The following is a 20439-nucleotide window of genomic DNA, read 5'->3' as shown; positions in this document are numbered from 1 at the left end:
AACGGCGCAAGCAACGCGTGGCCATTAATGGTTCTTGCCGCGAAGCCGATCGAAATCTACTCCCATCGAGCAAAACAATACCACCGCAAACGCGTCGCCGTGCAATATGCGTTTCCGTGTTTCGTCGTTCGACGAGCAACCCAATGTCGTGAATCCCACCCCCCCCCCGGGATCGCGGGGACGGGATTCCCTAGCCACACGTTCCTGTAATTTCATTAGCAAGTGAAATTCCTTTACGGACTACGAGCAGCGAGTTGCGTGCGACCGATTTGTAGAGCGGTTATACACGTCACCTCCCTCCCCTCTGGATCGTGATTCGGTTTTGCTGTTTTACGAATTTGAATACTTACTACCGCGGAAGGGAGGGAGGGAGAACTGTGTCTCATCAAGATGGTAATACGGCCATCAAAACGAGACATAAATTCTCCATACTTTCAGGTTTGGTTCGATGAAATTGGGAATGAGGTTGGCAGGGGAGCACGGTAACCTCGTAACCGACAGTTTCCTGGATATTAATGCCACGGAACTTGATGCAGTTTACCTTATCGTGGCATCCGCGGGTAACTTTGCTATACCTGTTTGCTTTAGAACGCTCGCTTCGTGCCTTCAATCGGTTGTATCAGTTTACAGTGCAACGTTCTCGTTCGACGTCGTTGTAAAATAGTAGAGACCAGTGCTGCGGTTGTCGATCAATTTTAGATGGAATTTAAAGCTGTAGATGCTTCGATACTGGTTGGAAATGTCCACGCGAAACCTAGAAACGATTTAACAAGTGGTTACCCAAAATCGATAGTTTGAATTATGATTGAATGGAGGTTAAACGAAGTAGTTTAAAAAATAAACAAACAGCATAGACCACGGATTTATTCTTCTCCGAAATTGAAACTGTATCTCAAACGAGAGAAAAAGTGGAACAGGAGAGGATGGGGGTGAGTTCAATTGCAGCCCAGATTTTATTATTTCCCGCACAAGTAATTCCAATAAAATTAATTTGCATACCAATTGGGCGTATCGAACGACGTACAGGTCATTAAACACGCGCGCTCGCAACCTGAAAGAGCGGAAGCGACGCTGGCCAAACGTTCCAAAGCGTCGGGACGCGCTCGTCGTTCATCCTGGCCGTGGAACCCGCTGCTAATGGAGTACAACGAATTACTACTAATTAACGGCGGGCCACGTGGCGCGTGACTCCGGCGTCACGCGACAAATCCCTGGATTTCCCTTCAGCCACGGCTACCAAGGAGTCCTGGCAGCATAATTAGAGCTATGTAGTCGTTGCAGCTGATGGGATTGGGCATTAAACGCTCGTAATGCGCACTTGTGCACTTATCACGCACCCTGCACGTGACGTGCGTTAACTCCACCGGAATGGGGAACGACGACGTTATCTTCTTGGACGACGAAATCGCACAAGATGACTAACAAGTTCGTGTCTCTCGAAAACGAGCCGATCAGAACACTGTACTACGTATTATAGTAGATAATATAGTTAAGTTTTTTTTTTTTTAGATTGACCTCACACTTTATATTTGACTCATGCACTGAAAATTTCTTTCTAGGGATAGTCAATTATTAAGAATGATTTTATTGCAATTTCTAGGATATTGTAAGAAAAAATTATTTCAATTGACTCTTTGATTACACAGATGCACATAGTTATATGTATAATAGGTATTCGCTGATCTCAATAGCTTTAGTATCGAGACTGGAGTAGTTGCTGGAAAATAAGCTCCTCTTCAGGAATTATTTCCGAGGAATCGAACGCGAGTCCCAACTTTTCTTTTTGCATCCGACAGATCAAACGATGTCCACGAATAACCTATATTCCTCCTTTCGTCTTAGAAATGTATTTTTCCGTTTTCATTCCGTGGAGGAATAAGAGTATCGGTTACCTCCGGCGAAGGAACACCCGAGAGCACTCTGTCGTTTATAGGATATGCACTTAGGGAAAGGCTCGTAAACCTCTGTAAGTGTATTCTTTAAACCTGAAAGGTGTCTATACAATGTCCCCGCATCTGTACGTAGCCACGGCTCAAGGAGAAGAGCGAACGACACAGAGACGGCAAAGTTGTTGATAAGGCGGGTCGAGAGGCAACGAAGTGAAACGAAACGTCAGAAAGATTCCACGCTCCTCGACGAAACTTACGTGTTCCCGCGGAGCATCGTACCAGGTGCCTTGGTTTGTAGTGGCACGAGTGGAACAATACACCTTGTCAAATATCGAGCATTCCTACAGGTTTCAGGGGCGAATGGAGACACTTGAAGACAATAACGCAGGTTGATGTAAGCGTCGAAATTGTAGGATAGCTCGGGATGGCTGGTAAAGATGAAACTCAGACGTAACTCAGAGTCTGAGTCTCAGACACGTCCCTGGAACATTGGACCGATCAGGAGATTGGTAAATAAGCGTGACGAATGTCAGTGACACGTCTTTGAATTTCAAGATTCAGGAAGCTCCAGAGGATATTCATTAACACGTTGGTCGTCACGTCATCCAAAAATGGGTGACAGGACCTCTTCATTAACCTTTCTGGTGCTCTGCGCGAGTATACTCGTCAAATTAATTTGTTCTTGTTGTGCTCAAGACGAGTTAAATCGCACGAGCTTTTTAAATAGGGAACAGCTCAAGATGAGTTAACTCATTAAGCTCATGCGATTTAATTCGTCTTGAGCACGACAAGAACAAAATAATTCGACGAGTATACTCGCGCAGAGCACCGAAAAGGTTAAGGAACTAAAAAATTCATTCCAAAAGTGAGACAATGAAAATAAATTTGGATAGGATTTGTGAATTTGGAGAGGTTAAAAAATTAAAGATCACGACGAATGTTAAGTTACCTTCTCTTAAACGGTTTCGAGGCAAAATTTTAACTTTGTAGAAATATAATGACCTCAATTTTTTGGGATGACATTCGTAACATTCGGAAACCAAATACAGTAGAACCTCGTTTGTTGCAGAGAATCGAGACTAAATGCTCTTGCAATAGGCGAGGTAACCAATCCTCGATACTCCTACTCTTGCTCGGTTGCATAGCGACCATCCCCTCCACTCTACGCGTTAAACGAGTCTCCCGGGCACTAATCGAGGTTCCACCACGCCACATCCGTGCCCTTTCTGAATCGTTGCTCACGCTGAACTACCCAAGGATCAATCGCCGATACCCGGCAGCACCGTAGTCCTCGCGTCTTCAATCGCAGCTCTCCAGCGTACCGTGAAGAGGCGTCGCGAGTTGCACCGGGTTCGTCCCTGAAATTATTCGCAATCTTGGAAGAGACGAGCACAGAGAAGAGTACATCTGAGAGAGGGGAGGTCGTTCACGGGACGGGGCTAGAGGAAAGGAGAAAGTTTCACGATGACGATCGGCGCAGGGAAGGCGAGAACCCCGCGTTCACCAACCACTCTCCTTTCCCCGCGAGCAGCACCACCGGCAACAACCCTCGCAGCCTGCACGCTCGAACAATGGAAACAATACATTGAAATGAGAAAGTTGGTTTGCATTGTCGGACAACCGCGGCAGCGGGACGTGGGCGGCGGGGGTAGAGGGATGCTGGCGTGCGTTTGTCTGTCTGTCTTCATCCCTCCTGGTGGTCTTTTCCGCGCTCGTTTCTCTATTCGCGTCTCCCTTGCCTTTTACCTTTTTGTCTCTGTGCGCTTTCCACGTACGTGTGCCCGATTCCGCTCTCTCTCCTTCATCGTTTTCCTCGCCGCTTTTCACTCCCACGCCGCCGTGGGTGCCCCATCCCTCACGGTGACTCTCTTTTTTTTTTTCTTCTTTCTCCTCGACGAAGAGAGACGGCCCCGCCTCGTTTCCCATCGCACCGCTGAAAGAAAGGATTGTAAACCGCCGGATGAGCCGCGGATTCCGGAATGGGGACTGCTCCATTCGCTGGTTTCCTCCGGGTCTCGTGGCGCGCGAGCCTCGCCGGAACGCGCGCATCAGCAATTAGTCGGAGAGACGTCTCCTTTCCCAGGCACATTTTAATAAGTTAATCGGGTCGCCATCGTCCCCGACGATGCTCGCATGCCAGCCCTCCGTTGCAGAGTCTGATTGGCGAGTGAACATTGTTTTCCGGCGGTACTTATCGGTTTTCGGTGTTTAGGATTCTGGTTCTTAGTAAAACGCAAATGGCATGGGGGTATAAAGTCGGTTCTACCGTTCGTAATTGGGGTCGGAGTCGCGTCGACTTCTTGGTCATTAGCGACTGCGTCTAGATCTGTTGGGGAATTGGATGCTTGGTTCGTGTTTTAAATGGGCACAGATGATTACAATTGAACGTGATATGTGATGTTTAATTGTTCGCCACTTCAGACGTTCATTGCAAAAACCTGCGATGAAATAATGTACGTCATTTTTTAAAATTCCCTTTATAATATAAATTCGAGTAAATATGGTAGAATACACGAATACAGATGTAGCTTTCATCTAACGGTATATAAAATTGATAAGAAAGAATAGCCAAAAAATAATCGTCAGTAGTGTTACAATTGTTATGCGTCTGGTGGAGTTATTCCCTTTGTGCAGTGAACGGCTCACTTAGGGATTTTTATAGATGCATCTTCAACAATGTAGACACGGAATTTTTCCTGCCATCATAGTAGACATATTTAAATCCTCGATATGTAAGATAATTGAAATATTTCCTCCATCCAAGTTTATATAATCTGTCATTACACAAAGTTCAACGATTCCCTCGAGTATACTGCCTTGCCACTCTCCTCAGTTATTACGGGCCCTCAGTGCTCAAGGGACACCTGTGACAGACATTACACTTAACAGCATTGATCACATTTATCGTTAAAGCAAGTTAAACGATACCTGCAAGTCTTTCAATCTCCATTATATTACCGGCTTGGTTCCATACGACAGAAACCAGAGTCTGTAACAGACTGTGCGCTGCCTCAAAACCTGCACGTTGCGGAGACCATGGGATTTTTAAGATGTTTTGCTATAGGTGGAATTCGAGTGGAGATACTTTTAGACAATACCCGGCTGGGAAACAATACCAGCGATACAATAACAGCGTGTATCTCTCTCCCTCCTCTTTCCCGGTGAATGAGCGCTTCCCGTGCGGTTTTTCGAGTGTCCTATTCGAGTTCCTGGTCGTTCATCGCGTTAGCGATACTGTTCGGGCATTATGCTGGACGGCTGGGCCAACGTTTTTTCTCGTGGTCGAGATAACGACAAAATTATAGGTGACATTCGTACGCGTTGCGTGGATACGATAAAAAGCACCAAAACTGTAAATCAAACGAAGAGCATCATGCATTTTCGGATCGCGTTCTCGTGATTTCTGTATGAGTGATGTACAGGGGGTGTCGAGTGTTTTTCTCTGGATCCTCGAAGACGATAGGAGCCGGAACAGTTCTTTAAAAATGCATATCCTAAGGAGATAAGACCAGAGATTTTTCAAACGACGGGATGAATTATTGGTCAATAGGAAAATCTATTTATCGAAGAACGGAATCTAGTGAAGAACAAAAAGCTTGATCTCTTCTAGGTCATCGCGATATAACGATGTTATTAGTCTAGAGAATACGAAATGATACAACGACGTAAATTGGAAAACATGTTATGATCAGTTTCGCGAAGACCAAACGTCGAGAGTATCAAAACTTTTTCAGCCCCTATTTGCGCAGATTCCATGTTTCAGAACAATTTATTTTGTAACGTGTGCACCAAATATTTAACGAAGCGAAAGTCTGTTGGCAAGTGATCAAGGAAGTAACGTCTATGTAAAGAAATTTCATACCCCGATTCGAGTTGTTTTTCTGTTGCTTCCGAGCATTAGATTATTCCTTTGTTATGCGAGGTTTAATGTATAGTCGGTGGTTCCACGCTATCTTGACATAACCATTTACGATTAAGCACGATCTACTCCGATACTGTCTCGTCGCAAATATGAGATATTTTTACGCGCTATCTTTTCCATGCTCTATTCGAGCCTGAAAGCATCAGGACCGATACCTCGAGCAAAATTTTACTCGCCATACAGTTTTGACGAGCGAGTCTTGTTCACTGCAATCGTCAACCCCTAGCCAGCCAAATTCTTCTGAAATTCACGACCACGAGCGTTTCCCCAAAATTATTCCGCGTCACGGATGTGCGCGCAACGACGAAATACGTCGCGATTACAGAAATTTACGCAGCCCGATAGCGATTCGAACAAAAAAAAAAAAGAACGAAGAAAAAAAGTACAAATCACCGCTCCGATCCCGACGATCATTTATATTTCACGAGCGACCGTCCGCCGCGGCGTTATTTTTTAGGTCGCGGCAGGTTAATGTTTAATTTTAATTCGTCGCTGGCTGAGTTCCACAACGCCTCTTTCCGGCTCGCTGCGCGCCATAGAGAGACAGAGGAAAAAGAGAGAAAGAGTGGGATAAAATTCGAAAGTTAATTCAAAAGTTATTCGTTTATAGAACTGTTCACCATATTCACAATTTCCTATTCGTGTTCAATTTTAGTCAGGATAACGTCATTTCTATTATTGTATAGTTGGTATACAGTATTTAATTGATTGAGAATTGATCGTTAGACTTGTGCTTGCTATAAATTCGTCGAATATTATTTTTGCGATGCAATGAGTTACAGCGTTATGCGTGTGGCTCATGTAGGATCTAGTTGTTAGGTTAGGAGCGGTTATTAGGATTACTTCAGCGCATGGCGAGTACGCAAACTGACGGCGCCACTGTACTGTAGAAAATACCGGAGGCTATGCAGTAGCATCCTAGAAAACATTTAATTAACATATTTCCACTTTCGTTATGCTACATATAAAATGCATACATCTATCTAAAAACAGAAGCTTACACTCGTTTCCACTCAGAGACTTCAAATCAATCGTTATCCACGGAAATCGAAAAAATCAAATCTATACAACCCCCCTTATCCGCCCTAAACAACTTCTGCCAAACGCTGTTCTACGAAGAAGCGACAGTTCTTCCTCCCGCGGCGGGTACAAACGAAGAAAAGGAGAAGCAGCACCTAGAAAAAGTGGGGCGAAAACTTTGATCGCGGGCCATTAATAACGCGGGCCGCGGATCGCAGCCAGACCTAAAAGGTCGAAAGCGGAGTGGTCATTCGAGCACGCTTAAAAGAAGAATCGCGAAGTGGAGGCCTGGTCGTTAAGGGTGGTGGGGACGTCGCCCACCCTTCCTGTCCCGGTTGTGCCACCAAAGGGATGTTGACGCAAAGCATTACGCAGATGGTCGACGAACGGTTGCGCGCGTGTCTCCCGCGACTCTCGAACGACGGTCGGACAGAGAAACAGAAGTGTACAGCTTCGGAGAGGGTCTCTCTCCCGATGACGTCGAGGGTTGACTAAGGTTAGGCCACTCGGCGTGTATCGCTGTACAACTCCGAGGGTGGCGAACGCGCAAACATTCACATGCGTGCCCGAGAGTGTGCGACGGGACGTCTGCGGCACAACCCTCCCCGACCCTTTTCCACTGTTACAGCCGCATCGCCGAGTACATCCGAAGAGGGAGTTCTCGAGTGTCTAGCTACGGGTAGCTAGACCGTTGGGTGGGGGGAGGGTTACTGGCGGAGGTTCGAGGTAACCCTCCTCGTTCATTCTGTCCTCCTCCAGCCCCGGCGTCTATTGTTCAGTTATTCTGATGAGCCAGTGCATTTCAAATACACTCGAGCGGGCCATTATATCGGGGAACGCATCGCTTCCTTTCGTCCACCGGCCACAGGCACGTGCCCCCGTCAGCCGTCGTCTTCCGCTCCTCTCGTGCGCGACAGCTCCTCTGATCTGGACATCTTGATACTCCGTTGTTAATTGGACGGAACGGTCGGATATAGAGATAGATAGAGGAGCCACTTCGACCCGGGGGAATGTCCGTGATTCTTCAATCTAAATGATTTTCGGCGAGGGTGTAGGGAGTGTGAACAAAGTCCATGGGAGGTGGGATTTTTTTTTTTTATATCAGGTGGTTGTATTCACTTCACAAGGTTATCAGCGACTTCGGGTACGAATTATGTTTTACTTGCGGGGATTAAAGAACAGAGATGAGTTGATTTAAAAATTCTTGCTCAGAGATCAGGAGATCAGGAGAATATTTGGTCTGGAAAGAATAAGGTTTTCATAGAGAATTTAATTACGTGTCTTATTAAAACTGCAAGATTTAGATCAATTAACCAAGGGAATTTATATTCCTCCTTAAAACGTAGAAGAGTTCCCATTTTCTATTATTTGAATTTCTCCTACAATACTCCTCCTAAAAGATCTTATAAATTATAACTCAAATCCGTTCCAAGCATCGAGTTTTCCTCCAGATACCGGTTGTCACGCTTATGGACGGCGGTGTACATAAAATCGGACGAGCCACCGCGAATGAAACCCAAGAGAGGACTCTTTATCCCGTTCGATAGTTCTGTTCGTTTCACGGTAATAATGCGCCCGATGGGTAGGCACGAAGGTTGGCGGTTTTCATTCCCCTGTCTTTCTTTCCGCCGGCTTTTTGTTTTTGCTCCGGTGAAAGCTGAATCGGTGAATGGGCTTGTATGGCGGAAACGCGTTTTATTCGATCGAAAGCGCGTTTTCTCTCGTTAACGTGCGATTATCCGTCGTTATTCGAATTAAAAATACCGGCATCGACGTGGAGGGGAGACCCCTCGAGCTGCATCCCCCATCCAACGTTGAGGGAAATGGAATTACCGCGATGCTGGACTTTCTCGACGGTAATCCGGATTACGGGGTTTGGGAAAACAAACGCGAAGAAGGAACGTATGGATATTCTTCGCGAGCTACGATTTCCAGTCGGGTCGAGAACTCCACTCGAAGCTCGGGTCGTTCCACTCTGAATCGATCATAGTCTGCATTCTGCGCCGGGGTTTTTTGTGGAATTGAAATTGTGATGAATTTACGCAAAATTAAGATGGTCGAATTCGTTTTAAAAGCAGGGCACGTTGAATTAAACAAATGTTAAGGAAATATGTTATTTTCTAAAGCTATCTTTACTAAATAAGGTTATATCTACCGCGGACGTTTAATAAGTGAGCTCATAATGAGAAGAGAGCTCCTCGTTTCGAATTACAAATTACTTTTAATGCTCCATTTTATTACTAGGTTCCCCATTTGAAAAGTTTCTCTTCTAAAAGCATAATTTGACTTTCACTCGAGCGCAAGGGAAGAAAGTAAGCAGGCTCCGGTGTTGTTCCGGCAATTTCGATGTATAGCCGCGTGGTTATTCAAAATGTTTCATCCAACGTGCGTTTAATTGAATGTCCAGTCGACTGCGAGATGAGGGGCGGGTGGAGTAGCGGACCAGGGGATTGGTCGACGTGCGTCTGACGTTATAGGAAATTAAGTTAACTTTGTGCTGGGAAATGGACTGCTCGGGTCGGGAAATATGAAATTGGGTTTACGGCGAGCTTTGCTCTTTCTCGCGGAGAAAAATTGTGGCGGGTGGATGTGGGTCAGGCGGTATTACCTGGCGCACGGAACGCGAGATTGCTGGAAGAAGGTGCGGCACAGGTTAGAGAAATCTCGAAAGAGAATATGGCTGGCGGTGAGCCCTCCCCAGAATAATACAATTTTCTCCTCGGTGGATAGACCCGGGTCGGAAGCAGGAACGTTTGCTCGATGATTTTTAAACAAATCAAGGACCTGGAATTTCGAGACGCTTTAAAAGTCTTATCTAGAATAGAATTGACAATCTTGGAGATCGCGAGCTTCGTGGAAGCTGCGAAATTGTTGAAAATTTTTGAGAAACTCTGCTTGTCACGGTCCTGGTTTTATTTTAGAATTCTCTCGACTTTCATGGAAGGTTATTTTATAGGAATTCGTAAGCTGTGATAATTCCTGTTCGCGTGGGATTCGTAGGAGGACTTACTGGTACGAGAATAATAGATTGATTTATCAAATTATTGGAAGTGCTTGGCTTCTTAGATATTCCAGGCACACGATTCAAGTGTGGCATTTAAGACACGCTCGAGACTACTAAGTCTTTTCAATAATTACTAAGACGTTCGAGGCACGAAGATTTTCCGAATCATTTTAGGACCACTCGAGCTTCTCTTGGCTTATAATACAAGATGGCTCGAGACTGTTTGAATCCCGCCTCCGGTCGGGAGTTACGATTACTTATGAGATCGTAATGCAGGTCACGGTTCTAAGTGCATCTTGGAAACAATCCCAGCGGAAAAGAGAGAATTCTCGGTGCTTCCACGGTCGGCGAGGAAATTCTTCGTTATTTGTGAACTCTGCGCGTGTCTTTCGCGGATAAGAATTGTCGTGTCTGGGACGCGAGCTTCTTTCGGTGCTTCCGGTACCGAGGGGAAGTTAATTAAAGCTGACTTCACGTCCGACGAAGAGATGCTACCAGAGAAAAAGAGAACCTGGAGAGAAATAAGTATTTTCTGCTTCGTCGTCGCGTCGGGAAAATTCTATCGACGAAACAGAATTCCCGAAATGGGATCGAAATGTATGATTATAAAACTCTTAACCCCCTGGATTTTCTTCTTTGGGTAGAAAGAATATTTCTCGAGGACTTGGAGTTATTTAATTTAAGACAATTTAATGTAAAGGTACCAGTATGTATAATCATATTTATTGACCTATTTCTAGTGTAAGAGGGTTAAAGATATTAGGTCTACCGGAAAGTTCTGTCCGTTCCGGTTACAAGTTTCAACGAGTATGCGCATATTCGTTAAAAATGATATACGAATTGCAATTACGCTGGCAAGACGTCATAAATAATGATACAAACTATATTACTCAGTAAAATTTATTCAAGATACGAGAAATGTATTATTTTGTTTTATTATAAAAACGAACAGAACTTTTCGGTAGACCTAATATTATAGTTGTACAATGAAACGTAATACTTGTCAAGTAGGAACGTATGAAGCTCATTCGTTGAAAATAAAAGTCGAAGAAAGATCCGAGGAGGGACTCGAACTTCAAATTACGAAACAAGCCTTCTCGTGGCGCACTTAGATTTAAAGACCTCCGAAGTCGTTGGAGCCAAGAGTATTTAAAGTCTTTTGTGTTTAAAAGCTTAATTGTTTCGGAGAAGTGCCCATTCGTACGAAACGGTCCGCAGAATATCATCGTTCGGTCACTATATTTACCTCTCGAAACATCATCAAAATCTCCGGTGGGACAGCTGTAGGGTACCCTTGCGAATAATAGCAGCGTACTCGACCGTGGATATTAAGTGCTCGAGTTGAATTACGCTTGTTTACTTTGCGAAAGTTTACGATGTTGCAACTGGGGCAAGGGATACGGGTACCTCATTCGATCGCTATACACGCCTATAGTTTGCTCAGTCGCTGACGCTTGTTAAGTGTTTTATATATCGCTCCAACGAAATTAGGGATTTCTTTCCAAGTATGCAACATATAATTTTCATATTCTCCTTTGAGGATACCTATTTTTCTCTTTCTCGGACTGCTAAAAGCAATTTCAAATACTTGGATAATCGGAATAATTCTTCAAGGAACCATAACTTTGAACGCTTTCATACCATTTCATTCGAATTCAACGCTTATCCAACCCTCAGCTTCCATTTCTCTCTCATTCACATTTCAAAGACCATCTCTTTTCATTTCCCCCAACTCGTTTAATCCTTGTAAATCCACTTCGTGACTTATGCAGCTATCCATCGAATATGATCAAAGCAATGAAAGCAACAAGCCATCAAGTACCCACGAAATTATCAATTACATTCGCGTTCGTAATATCGATAAAATCCTATGTTGTTACTTCGATCACGGAACGTCTTCCCCAGGCAATTACATTTACCTCCCACGAATCTTCCATCATCGTAAACGGTGTTTTAACGTTCGACGCTCGTGCACGTAGCTCTCGAAAATCGAAACGATTCCTGGTTGCCGAGTTCCCAGCGATAGCGGCTGGCTTTTTCCACCCCAGAAGTTTCAGGAACCCGCGCGCGGGGGCGTCCATCAGACATTATTAACTAAAATGTTAGCGGTCACACGCGGAGAAGTAGCTGCGCCATATTCGTTGCACGTTCCTCGGGGTATTCTGTGCGCTTCGTTGGGCCAGCTTCCAGATGGGCAATGTTGGACGGAATGCGGAATACATCCGAGCGGAGCAGGCATTCCTACTTAAATCAACATAACTCGAGTGATGAATGGTTAACAGGCTTCGCGAGGGGGTGGACGCAATGCGCTCCATTTATGGAAGCTATTACCGCCGAATTTCAGCGTTAAATGTGTGATTTATGGCTGCCCGTATTATCTTCGTCCATGTCCCGTCGGCGATACAGGGCGACCCCCTCGGTTCGTCCACCCCTTCGCACCCCTCTTGGTCGTTCTGCGTCAACCTTGCGCGGCCATCACCCTATTTCTGAAAATTACTTTGGAACGGGCAAGCCGGGGCGAGAAAAAATTCATCAACCGGTGTCCAGCGCGCTGTGACCATGATTAATGCCCTTCTAACTGCCGATTGAAACAGTAAGGAAAATTTATTTTACCCCTTCTGGATCGACAGCGTTCGATCCGAACTGGTCGCGTTGGGTGCTGAATTTACCAGGGGGTGCTGTGGTCCAGTGTTTCCCAATCTTTGGCTCGTGCCTCCCTTCTGTCTCGAAATAAGAGATAAGAGATAGATAAGAGCTTACTATAGGGTGCATCCCTGTACCCTGCCCAGTCTCATCATTTCCCTCTACTCCTCTAGTCATTATGATGGACTTTTTGTAAATTTTTCCACCCACCCTAATTTCCAGCCGAGCAATCGTGTTTCAAGTTGAAACTTCCTTTCCCACCCCGTGTACGTCGGTAAGTGGGCCCTGAGCTCACAGGCACGGCACTCGATGGGGCCATGGCTAACTATACCCTGGGTGCAACACCTTCTCTTGCATGGTGCACTAGTGTCACCACTCATTGCTAAAAAAAAAATACAGATAAGAGCTTACAAATTGCATTGTATTATGCCTCTACCTTGACTAAACTTCTCCCTCTAATAATCTAACCATCCATTCCTCCAAAATCGAAAAGCATCCTCCCCCAAAAAATTACATTCTCTACAAACCTCTTATAAAAATTCATCTTTCCCTTCTTCATCTTCAATAATTTAATCAACAACTCCAAGTATCCTATCCCCGACGACTCCTGTCCGAGCTCTCCGTGCTCCCCGAGTCGAAGTAACTTACCAATCTCCCCGTTATCCCTGCGCAAGAGACAAGGCCGGCCTGGTGGTTATTAAAGGCACGGGAGCCGACGGCGATGACGCGATAAATAACAGCGGATTACAATGGCGCGTCGCGCGAATCCCGAGCTCACCCGTAGCAAGGAGAATCTCTGGCCCTGGTTATGACCGATATCTGTCCCGTGTGTTGCAGGCTGCGACGCCTCGTACGAGATGCAGGGACCCAGCTTCGTGTCGGAGCCGGCATCGCGGGTCGAGTTCACGAACGTGAACGGCGGCCGTGTGGACTGCATAGTCAGAGGAAATCCGGCGCCGACCGTCGACTGGCTGGCAGCGGACGGCGGCAGCATAACGAGTATCCCCGGAATCAGACACGTCCTTGGCAACGGGACCATCCACTTTCCTGGCTTCGAGGCGGAGGTGTTCCGGCAGGACGTCCACTGGGCCATTTATAAGTGTTCCGCCGTCAACAGCGTCGGTGCCATCGTTAGCAGAGACGTCACTGTCAGGGCAGGTACGGCGAAACTTTCTTCCTCGTTATCTGCATTATGTTGTATGCGCGTTCTCCCATCTCGATAGCAGTGCCCTTCTTCTTCGCTCTTTGTGCTCCGACCTGGTTGGAGAAGGACACGGTTCGGAGAAGAGAGGTCCAGAATTTCTATTTCAGGGTTGAAGCACAGGTGGTCCGTGAGTGACAAGTTAGAGGAACTACTGCCTTGCATCGATATCTATGATTTTATTATGTTAGTGTAGGCAGGTTCAGTGGACGTGATAAGGATAAAGAATAGAGTCAATTTAATAGGGAACTATCGACGCGTTTCAAACTTACGTTTGAAAATTAACGCAATGGGCAAGAAAATTCGGTAAGAGTTATTGCTACAAACCGTTGTTGGGTTTTCCCTGGCCTCTACATACATCCTCGCAAAATGTCTACACATTAGAGATCTGGAAACACGTGAGCCTTAAGCACAGATGAGATGAAACTCACGGGAACGAAGATTCACTTTCATCTAGCCTATATATACATGAATTCCTATCGCGTTAAAGAAGAATCAATGAAACACCTAAATCCTATCAGTTTCATCCGCTGAAATACGTGAAACTCTATAATCCCGCGTCTGTAGTCTAATTTAATTCCATTGTCGACGCGTGTTAGTTTCAGTTACAAATCAATAGCCTGGCCTACAAGTCTACTTAAGTCTGCTTGACTATTTCTTACTCTACTACGAGTGCACTTGAAAGCTAGCGTTACGTTTATTATCAAGGGTCTCATTGGTACAAAAGCTAAATATGTTTACGTAAATTTCGTGCCTGTGAAGAATGGTGCTCCGGTTGGCTTTCCCCATTCGCTGAAGAAGTCCGTTCCTCTTGGCAGAGCAATGTCGATTGTGATTGATCGCGCGTCTCCGTCCATATGGAAATGTTTGTCATTTCCTTGGCTCGCTCGTTTGCATCTCGTTTCACCCGGGACGCGTTCGAGTATCGACTATGTCTAGGGATAACAACTTTGACGGCTGGTCGAGGAGAAGATGCATCTCAACCATTGAGGGGAGAGTTTCTTCGATGCTCGCGTCTACATTATGCTTAGAAAGACTTAGGTGTCGCATTATAAAACTAAAGAGCTTCGAAACCTCATCTATGTTGATCGTAATTATTTTTTAAAAGAAGAAGAGACATGTAATATCTAATCGAATATTCTACAAAATTTCAAAGCACTAACAAAGTTCAGAGGAAAAGAAAAATATAGCAGTTCCTAATATAAATGAAACTGAAATGTATGGAAAAGAATTTCGTGGACGCAAAGGAGTTAGAAATAAGGAAATCGTAATTCATAGTAAATAATATTTCAGAAGTATTTCACACGGGTAACACATTTTTCCGATTCGACTTGATTTATCCTCCTTGGGGGGGTTCGACGTGACACCCCTTTAGTCTTCTACATTAAACATCGGTAGATGGGGTCCGCGGTCTCTCAGCGGTTTCTTCTTAGGTGGAATAATTCATCCCCTTCTGAGTGGGAAGGGGGAGGGAGAGGTGCGTCTTCACCGATATGAAATATTTATTCCCATCGAGTCCGTGATTTGCCTCGCATCCACGGTAGTCCCTGTACACCTGCGTCCCCTTTATTTCCGGCCTGACGCGTACTCGGGCGCAGAACGAGTGAAATGTAATTCATAGTTTGTCGATAGTTTGTCAGTGGAATACGCCGATGGCCGGAATAGGAGGGCACGCTTTCTTTCCTGTCGCGAAACTGTCTTGTTCTTCCGCGCTCGCGAGATCGATCGCTGGAATTATTCAAATCCCTTTCGTCGAACAGAGGCCACAAAAGGAGAAACGTCGCCTTATCGGGCTTCGTTTTCAACGACGTCGTCGTCCCCGTCGCGGATAAGCTCGTCTGGCTCGCTGTAAGGCAGTGGTTTCCAAACTTTTCGGAGGGCGGCCTCCCCTAAAAAGTAGGAGAACGGGGAGATTTAGCTCGCGTGAAATTTATCGCCAAGAAATGTCTCTTACGTTGTTTTCGATGACTTTAAGTTGCTTCCAGCGAATCGATTTTATTTTGTGTTCCTCCAATGTTAAAAATTCTGGGTCAGTTCAGGAATACCCTATTTATTTATTTATTAACAGTTACTCGACGTGTCGGTTTTCCTGAGGTCATTTTGACTGACGTAAAGTCAGAGGAAAACATTCGTATCGAGCATTTCATTTGTGACGCTATCCACTCTTAGGCTTTGGACTTTCTAGGTAAATAATTGATGAATTTTATAAATTAATTTTTTAGAGAATCCTTAAAGCACCGCAGCAAAATAAAACATCTATTCTCGCAACAGCCGTGTGGACCATCTATCCCGTCGAAAAACGAGGTCAATTTTTGTTTCCCTTATTTTAATTTGGAAAAGACTGCTGCAAGACGAACGACCATTCGCGGCGTTGTTTCTTCTCGCTGTTTTATCGGACGCATCTCAAAAACCGTGCTCCGTGACAAGATCCATGGCGCTGGAACGATCCGCGGGGAGTTGGGCGGAGGAAGATACGAAGAGAGCCGATAGACGGGAGCAAAAGCTTCGGTGTCTACGCGAGGCGCCTTAAAAATAGAGCTTCCTCCGGGTCAACGAACCGGAAGATATCTTATCGACCTAATATGCCCGTAAATCATCGTCGCGTGAACGCGGCCCATACCTTTTCAGATTCATGCCCGCTACCTCTGCCGCGTCAGCTACTGGTCTCTTGCTTCCCGTGTCTCCAGTCTCGCGGTCTTCTTTTTGCTCGTCCCTCAAACCCCCACACCACCTCCTTCGACTTCCAACCGATCCCAACTTCGCTGATTCTGTCCTTTCCCTTCGGGCGAGAAAAGTGTCTTTACTGGGCACGCGAAACGTATCTCGGAACAAAATGGATACTATTAACATGGAAGCGGCCTTCACTCTTGGTGTTTCTTCGAAAAGATGTAGAATTCGTGGGCCATGTCATTCTCAGTTGATTCCAAAGGGAAAGAGCCTTGTTTCCAGTTTAGCGTGTTTGGAAATATTTTTTGGAACACCTGGAGCACACCTTCTTTAACCCTTTGCACTCGGAGCTGTTTCGTTAGAGAATGTGCAAACAGGAAACACGTCGTATTATATAAAGTAACTTACAAAGCATGTAATTTACTGTAACGATATTTGAGCTTGTATAAATCTTTAGATATCGAGGAACATATTTATGTCAAAAATCAAAATTTTATACTATTCTAATATGTGATAATGTGTGAAACAGTCATGGATATGCATTGGTAGTTTCTATCTTTTAAGTTGCAATCTTAAGCTTTTTTGTTTATCTTCACAAATTGCACCATAGCATACGCACATCCCACAACCATGAGTAAGAATATTGAAGCTTTGTAAATCGTATATTTGACAGAGTATGAACGTACTGCTACGGAAACTCTAGTACCTAATATTATATTGCAACATTATTGCATAACGAAATTGTTGTGCCACTTAAAACATCCTACCCTCGCAAGATACCACGAAACTTCTCCCATTTACAGTCAAACGATCTAGCAACATAACACATCACCACAAGTTTGCTAGACTTTGCAGTTTCGTTCCGTCGATTCGAATAGACTCCATCCTTCGCTAAAGTTCTGCTACTCTGCAACGTCAGCGCCTAGTCTCCGCATCTTTCGTCTCTTTTCCACCCATCCTCTGTTCGCTTCGAAACGACTCCGCTGAATCTGTCCTTTCTCTTCAAGGATCGTTTCTTCCAACGTATACACGGTCCCCCCGGAGCAAAATGGATATGATTAGGTGCGCGTGCTCGCGCCTAGGCTTGCGTATGCATTATCCCAACAGCCTCCAGCTTGTTGACTGCGTGGAATATTCGATTCGAACAACAGCAATCGGGGTTTTCGCTGTCCAAACTACTTTGCTGGTCGAAAGCAGGATCCGTCCGTTGGTGTCCTGCAGGACTCCTTCGGGAGGTTTCACACGGAACTCGAGTCGAAACGAGCGTACTCGTTGGAGCGTGTGGCTTCCGCAACGTACGAGGTACGCCGCGCAACCGAATCTCGCAGGAAACAAGGGTAACTGGGCTGATAAAGGGGAACGCGTCGGAAGGGAGGGCCGTGTTTAACGATTACCTCTTTGCGAGCTCTTCAAGTATAACGTGGGGATGAGAAAGATGAGGGTAGTTAAGCAGGGTATTAAATTTCAATGGTATAGGTCTTTTCGGAAAGTGTTTGACTCCCTTGATTCGTTCAGTCGGAAGTGATGTGTATTCGAGCACGGGGAAACCTAACGCACCGCTGATCTGGGACACTTGGCCTCCTCGGGGGTGAACCGCTTTGCGCGAAACCCAATAAAAAATTGCTGGTGACCTGGAGAGCCCAGCAATCTTCCATTTACGCGTTATTCCATTACGAACATTTACTCAAAATCGTACCAGTCCACGATGGCGTTATTTCAATAAAATTTCGAGCTGTAAGGGATGCAAAGTAATTCACCTCGAGGTCTTCGTACTACTTAAAAGAAACTGGAAAAGAAGAGTTAATACTCCAGCTGGGAAAACTTGATAGAATCGAGCTTTGCCAGCATTCTGCGTATAAACTGCGTATAAAAGTATATTCAGTTCACGACTAAAGAAGTTAATTAAAGTCCTCGACAAGAGGAAATTGCGTCGCGGCGAGCGAAGCCTGGCCTCGGTAATAAACTAAAAATTACTTCCGAGACCTTTGCGTTGCCACAGAGCCGTTGTTAATCTTCCTGGCCATCGAGATACGACGGCGTTGTTTCCACGGAACAATGATAGTTTCTTTGGGAGGCCAGGATGAAATTCAAGGAGTCTGGAGACGACGAGAAACGAGACCCTCCCGGGAGAAGAAAGACGAACGAATATCGGCGGCGGTAAAAACTAGACTTCGAACGAGTGGACCGTCTCGTTGACGAGACACCGCTTAATAACCAAGCTTTCCGCGGGAACTCGTGCAATACGTCTCGAAGAAGCGAGGGCGGCGGTTTAACGACGCTTGTGCAAAAACAACGGTACACCGCATTGTTCGGTTCCACCAGGAACGAATCGAGGCCTCGTCCTACCAAAACTGAACCCTTGGAAAATTTTAACCTGGAAACTGTGTAACGGAGACTTCAAATGTTAATGGAGAAGAGTTTGTTGTAATATTCACGTGTTACGTTCGTGGCTACTTTAGGCTAGGCTACCATTCAGGAATTTTTAATATGGAAACTATGGAATGTTCAAATTAAAATATAAAAATACATATTAAAGAATATACTAAGATTATAAATCATGGTACATAACTGTTCTGATTCCTCGAGAGTAGCCCACTCTTCAGATATTTTGAACAAGCAAACTACTTAATGGCATACAAAAGTCTAAAGCTCATATCAAACATTACTATTAAAACGGTAACAGTATTTTTTTTTAACAAATCAGGTTCACTTTGACTCTCCCACCTTCAACTAAATGATCATTTCGAAACGATAATGACAGTTCGATCCTCCTGCATCCCCCTGTAGCCCAGGGGTTTGAAAATTCTTGCTTCAGACCTGACTGGCTTCGAGCCCCGACCGATTTCGCTAAGACGTTCGTTTTCTTCCATTTACTCGGAACAATGTACGGCCGGGATTTATTCTCCCTGTAAATTTCGTTGTTCCGGATTAATCTCGTGCCGACCACCGAGCAACGAGAAATCTTAACGACCGCCGCGAGCGGTTCGCGTAAACAACACTGCGCCCTGCGATGTTTTCAGCGTCGTTGGAAGTCCCTTTGTTCACTCGCGGTCTTTTCACCGCACCCTGTGGTCGGCTGGCAACTTTTCTTCTGTGGAATATCGAGTCTAGCTGTGGTCGAAATTGTACCCGGTTGTTAACTCGTTTATGCCTCGAACAACAACTCGAAACCTTGTATAAAAGTCACGTCCTCGTGTTTGGAGAAGTTTGACCATTTTCATGGATGAGAAAGAAGTCTTGTGTATACGAGTGGTTTCCGACGAGAGACAATTTTTAGGCAAGGAAGTTCCAATGTTAATTGAAATTTGTCAAGGATGGAAGTTACGGTGGAAATTTGTCTTCCGTGACGTTTTGAGTTTACTTCAGGCCCTCGGGAATATTTCTGTGCAATATTGAAGGATATATGCACTTTTGATGACTTGTATGAAAATTAGGGACCCTATGGCGTCGAGATTGGACGGCCACGCGTGGATTAGCACATGAATTTATTTGAGGGAAATTTTCCTGCGATGAATTTTAATGAAACGGCCTTAAGTATACCCCAGGGTTAAGTAAACACCCTACGTAATCCTCCCTTGGGCGCATCATCCCCGAACGAACTTTTATACAATTATCCACTTCGCTCTACATACGTGACTCTAAATACCTCGTCCGTACCTTCGAGTATTGCTTTGAAACGAAATACTTTTCATGAAAAATGCTGCCAACTAAACCACCCTTCGTCCGTCTGAACAAACGAGCCAGAACTCTGTCCAAACAAGTCGTCCGACGATTCGAACACGTTTGCCGCTCGATACGCGAGAAAAGACGCGGCCACTTCAATTACGCAATTACCGGGAAGCTTCTCTGTTGACTCGACAACAACCCCCTAGTCCGCGATTGGCAATTGAAATGATTATTTCCCTGGGCACGAACCGCCATCGTCGAGATCAAATCGCTTGAATATACATGCCCACGGTCGACGGTGGGATCGCGATTCTCGTGGAACGGGGGAAAGGTGGTCGTGTTTTACCAGTTCGCAAATACTTCCAACGTCGGACGAGAAAGCGTCTGTATAAATTCCGTTTCGCTACGCGCGAGCGCATAAGACGCT

The 20439-nt window shown here is 45.2% G+C and overlaps 1 protein-coding gene across 7 annotated transcripts in view; it reads left to right on the top strand.

The window, feature by feature from the left end:
- LOC128873224 (cell adhesion molecule Dscam2-like) overlaps nucleotides 1-20439 on the top strand; it is a 209999-nt gene that overhangs the window by 69699 nt on the left and 119861 nt on the right. For all 7 annotated transcript variants that reach the window (XM_054116629.1, XM_054116627.1, XM_054116625.1 and 4 more), the window contains exon 2: nucleotides 13316-13636. In XM_054116629.1, coding sequence (XP_053972604.1) covers nucleotides 13316-13636 — 321 coding nt within the window. The remainder of the gene's footprint in view (nucleotides 1-13315; nucleotides 13637-20439) is intronic.

Source organism: Hylaeus volcanicus, chromosome 3 (assembly GCF_026283585.1).
Source record: "Hylaeus volcanicus isolate JK05 chromosome 3, UHH_iyHylVolc1.0_haploid, whole genome shotgun sequence".
NCBI lineage: Eukaryota > Metazoa > Arthropoda > Insecta > Hymenoptera > Colletidae > Hylaeus > Hylaeus volcanicus.
The sequence above is the reverse complement of the archived record's forward strand: the minus strand, read 5'-3'. Positions and strand labels throughout refer to the sequence as shown.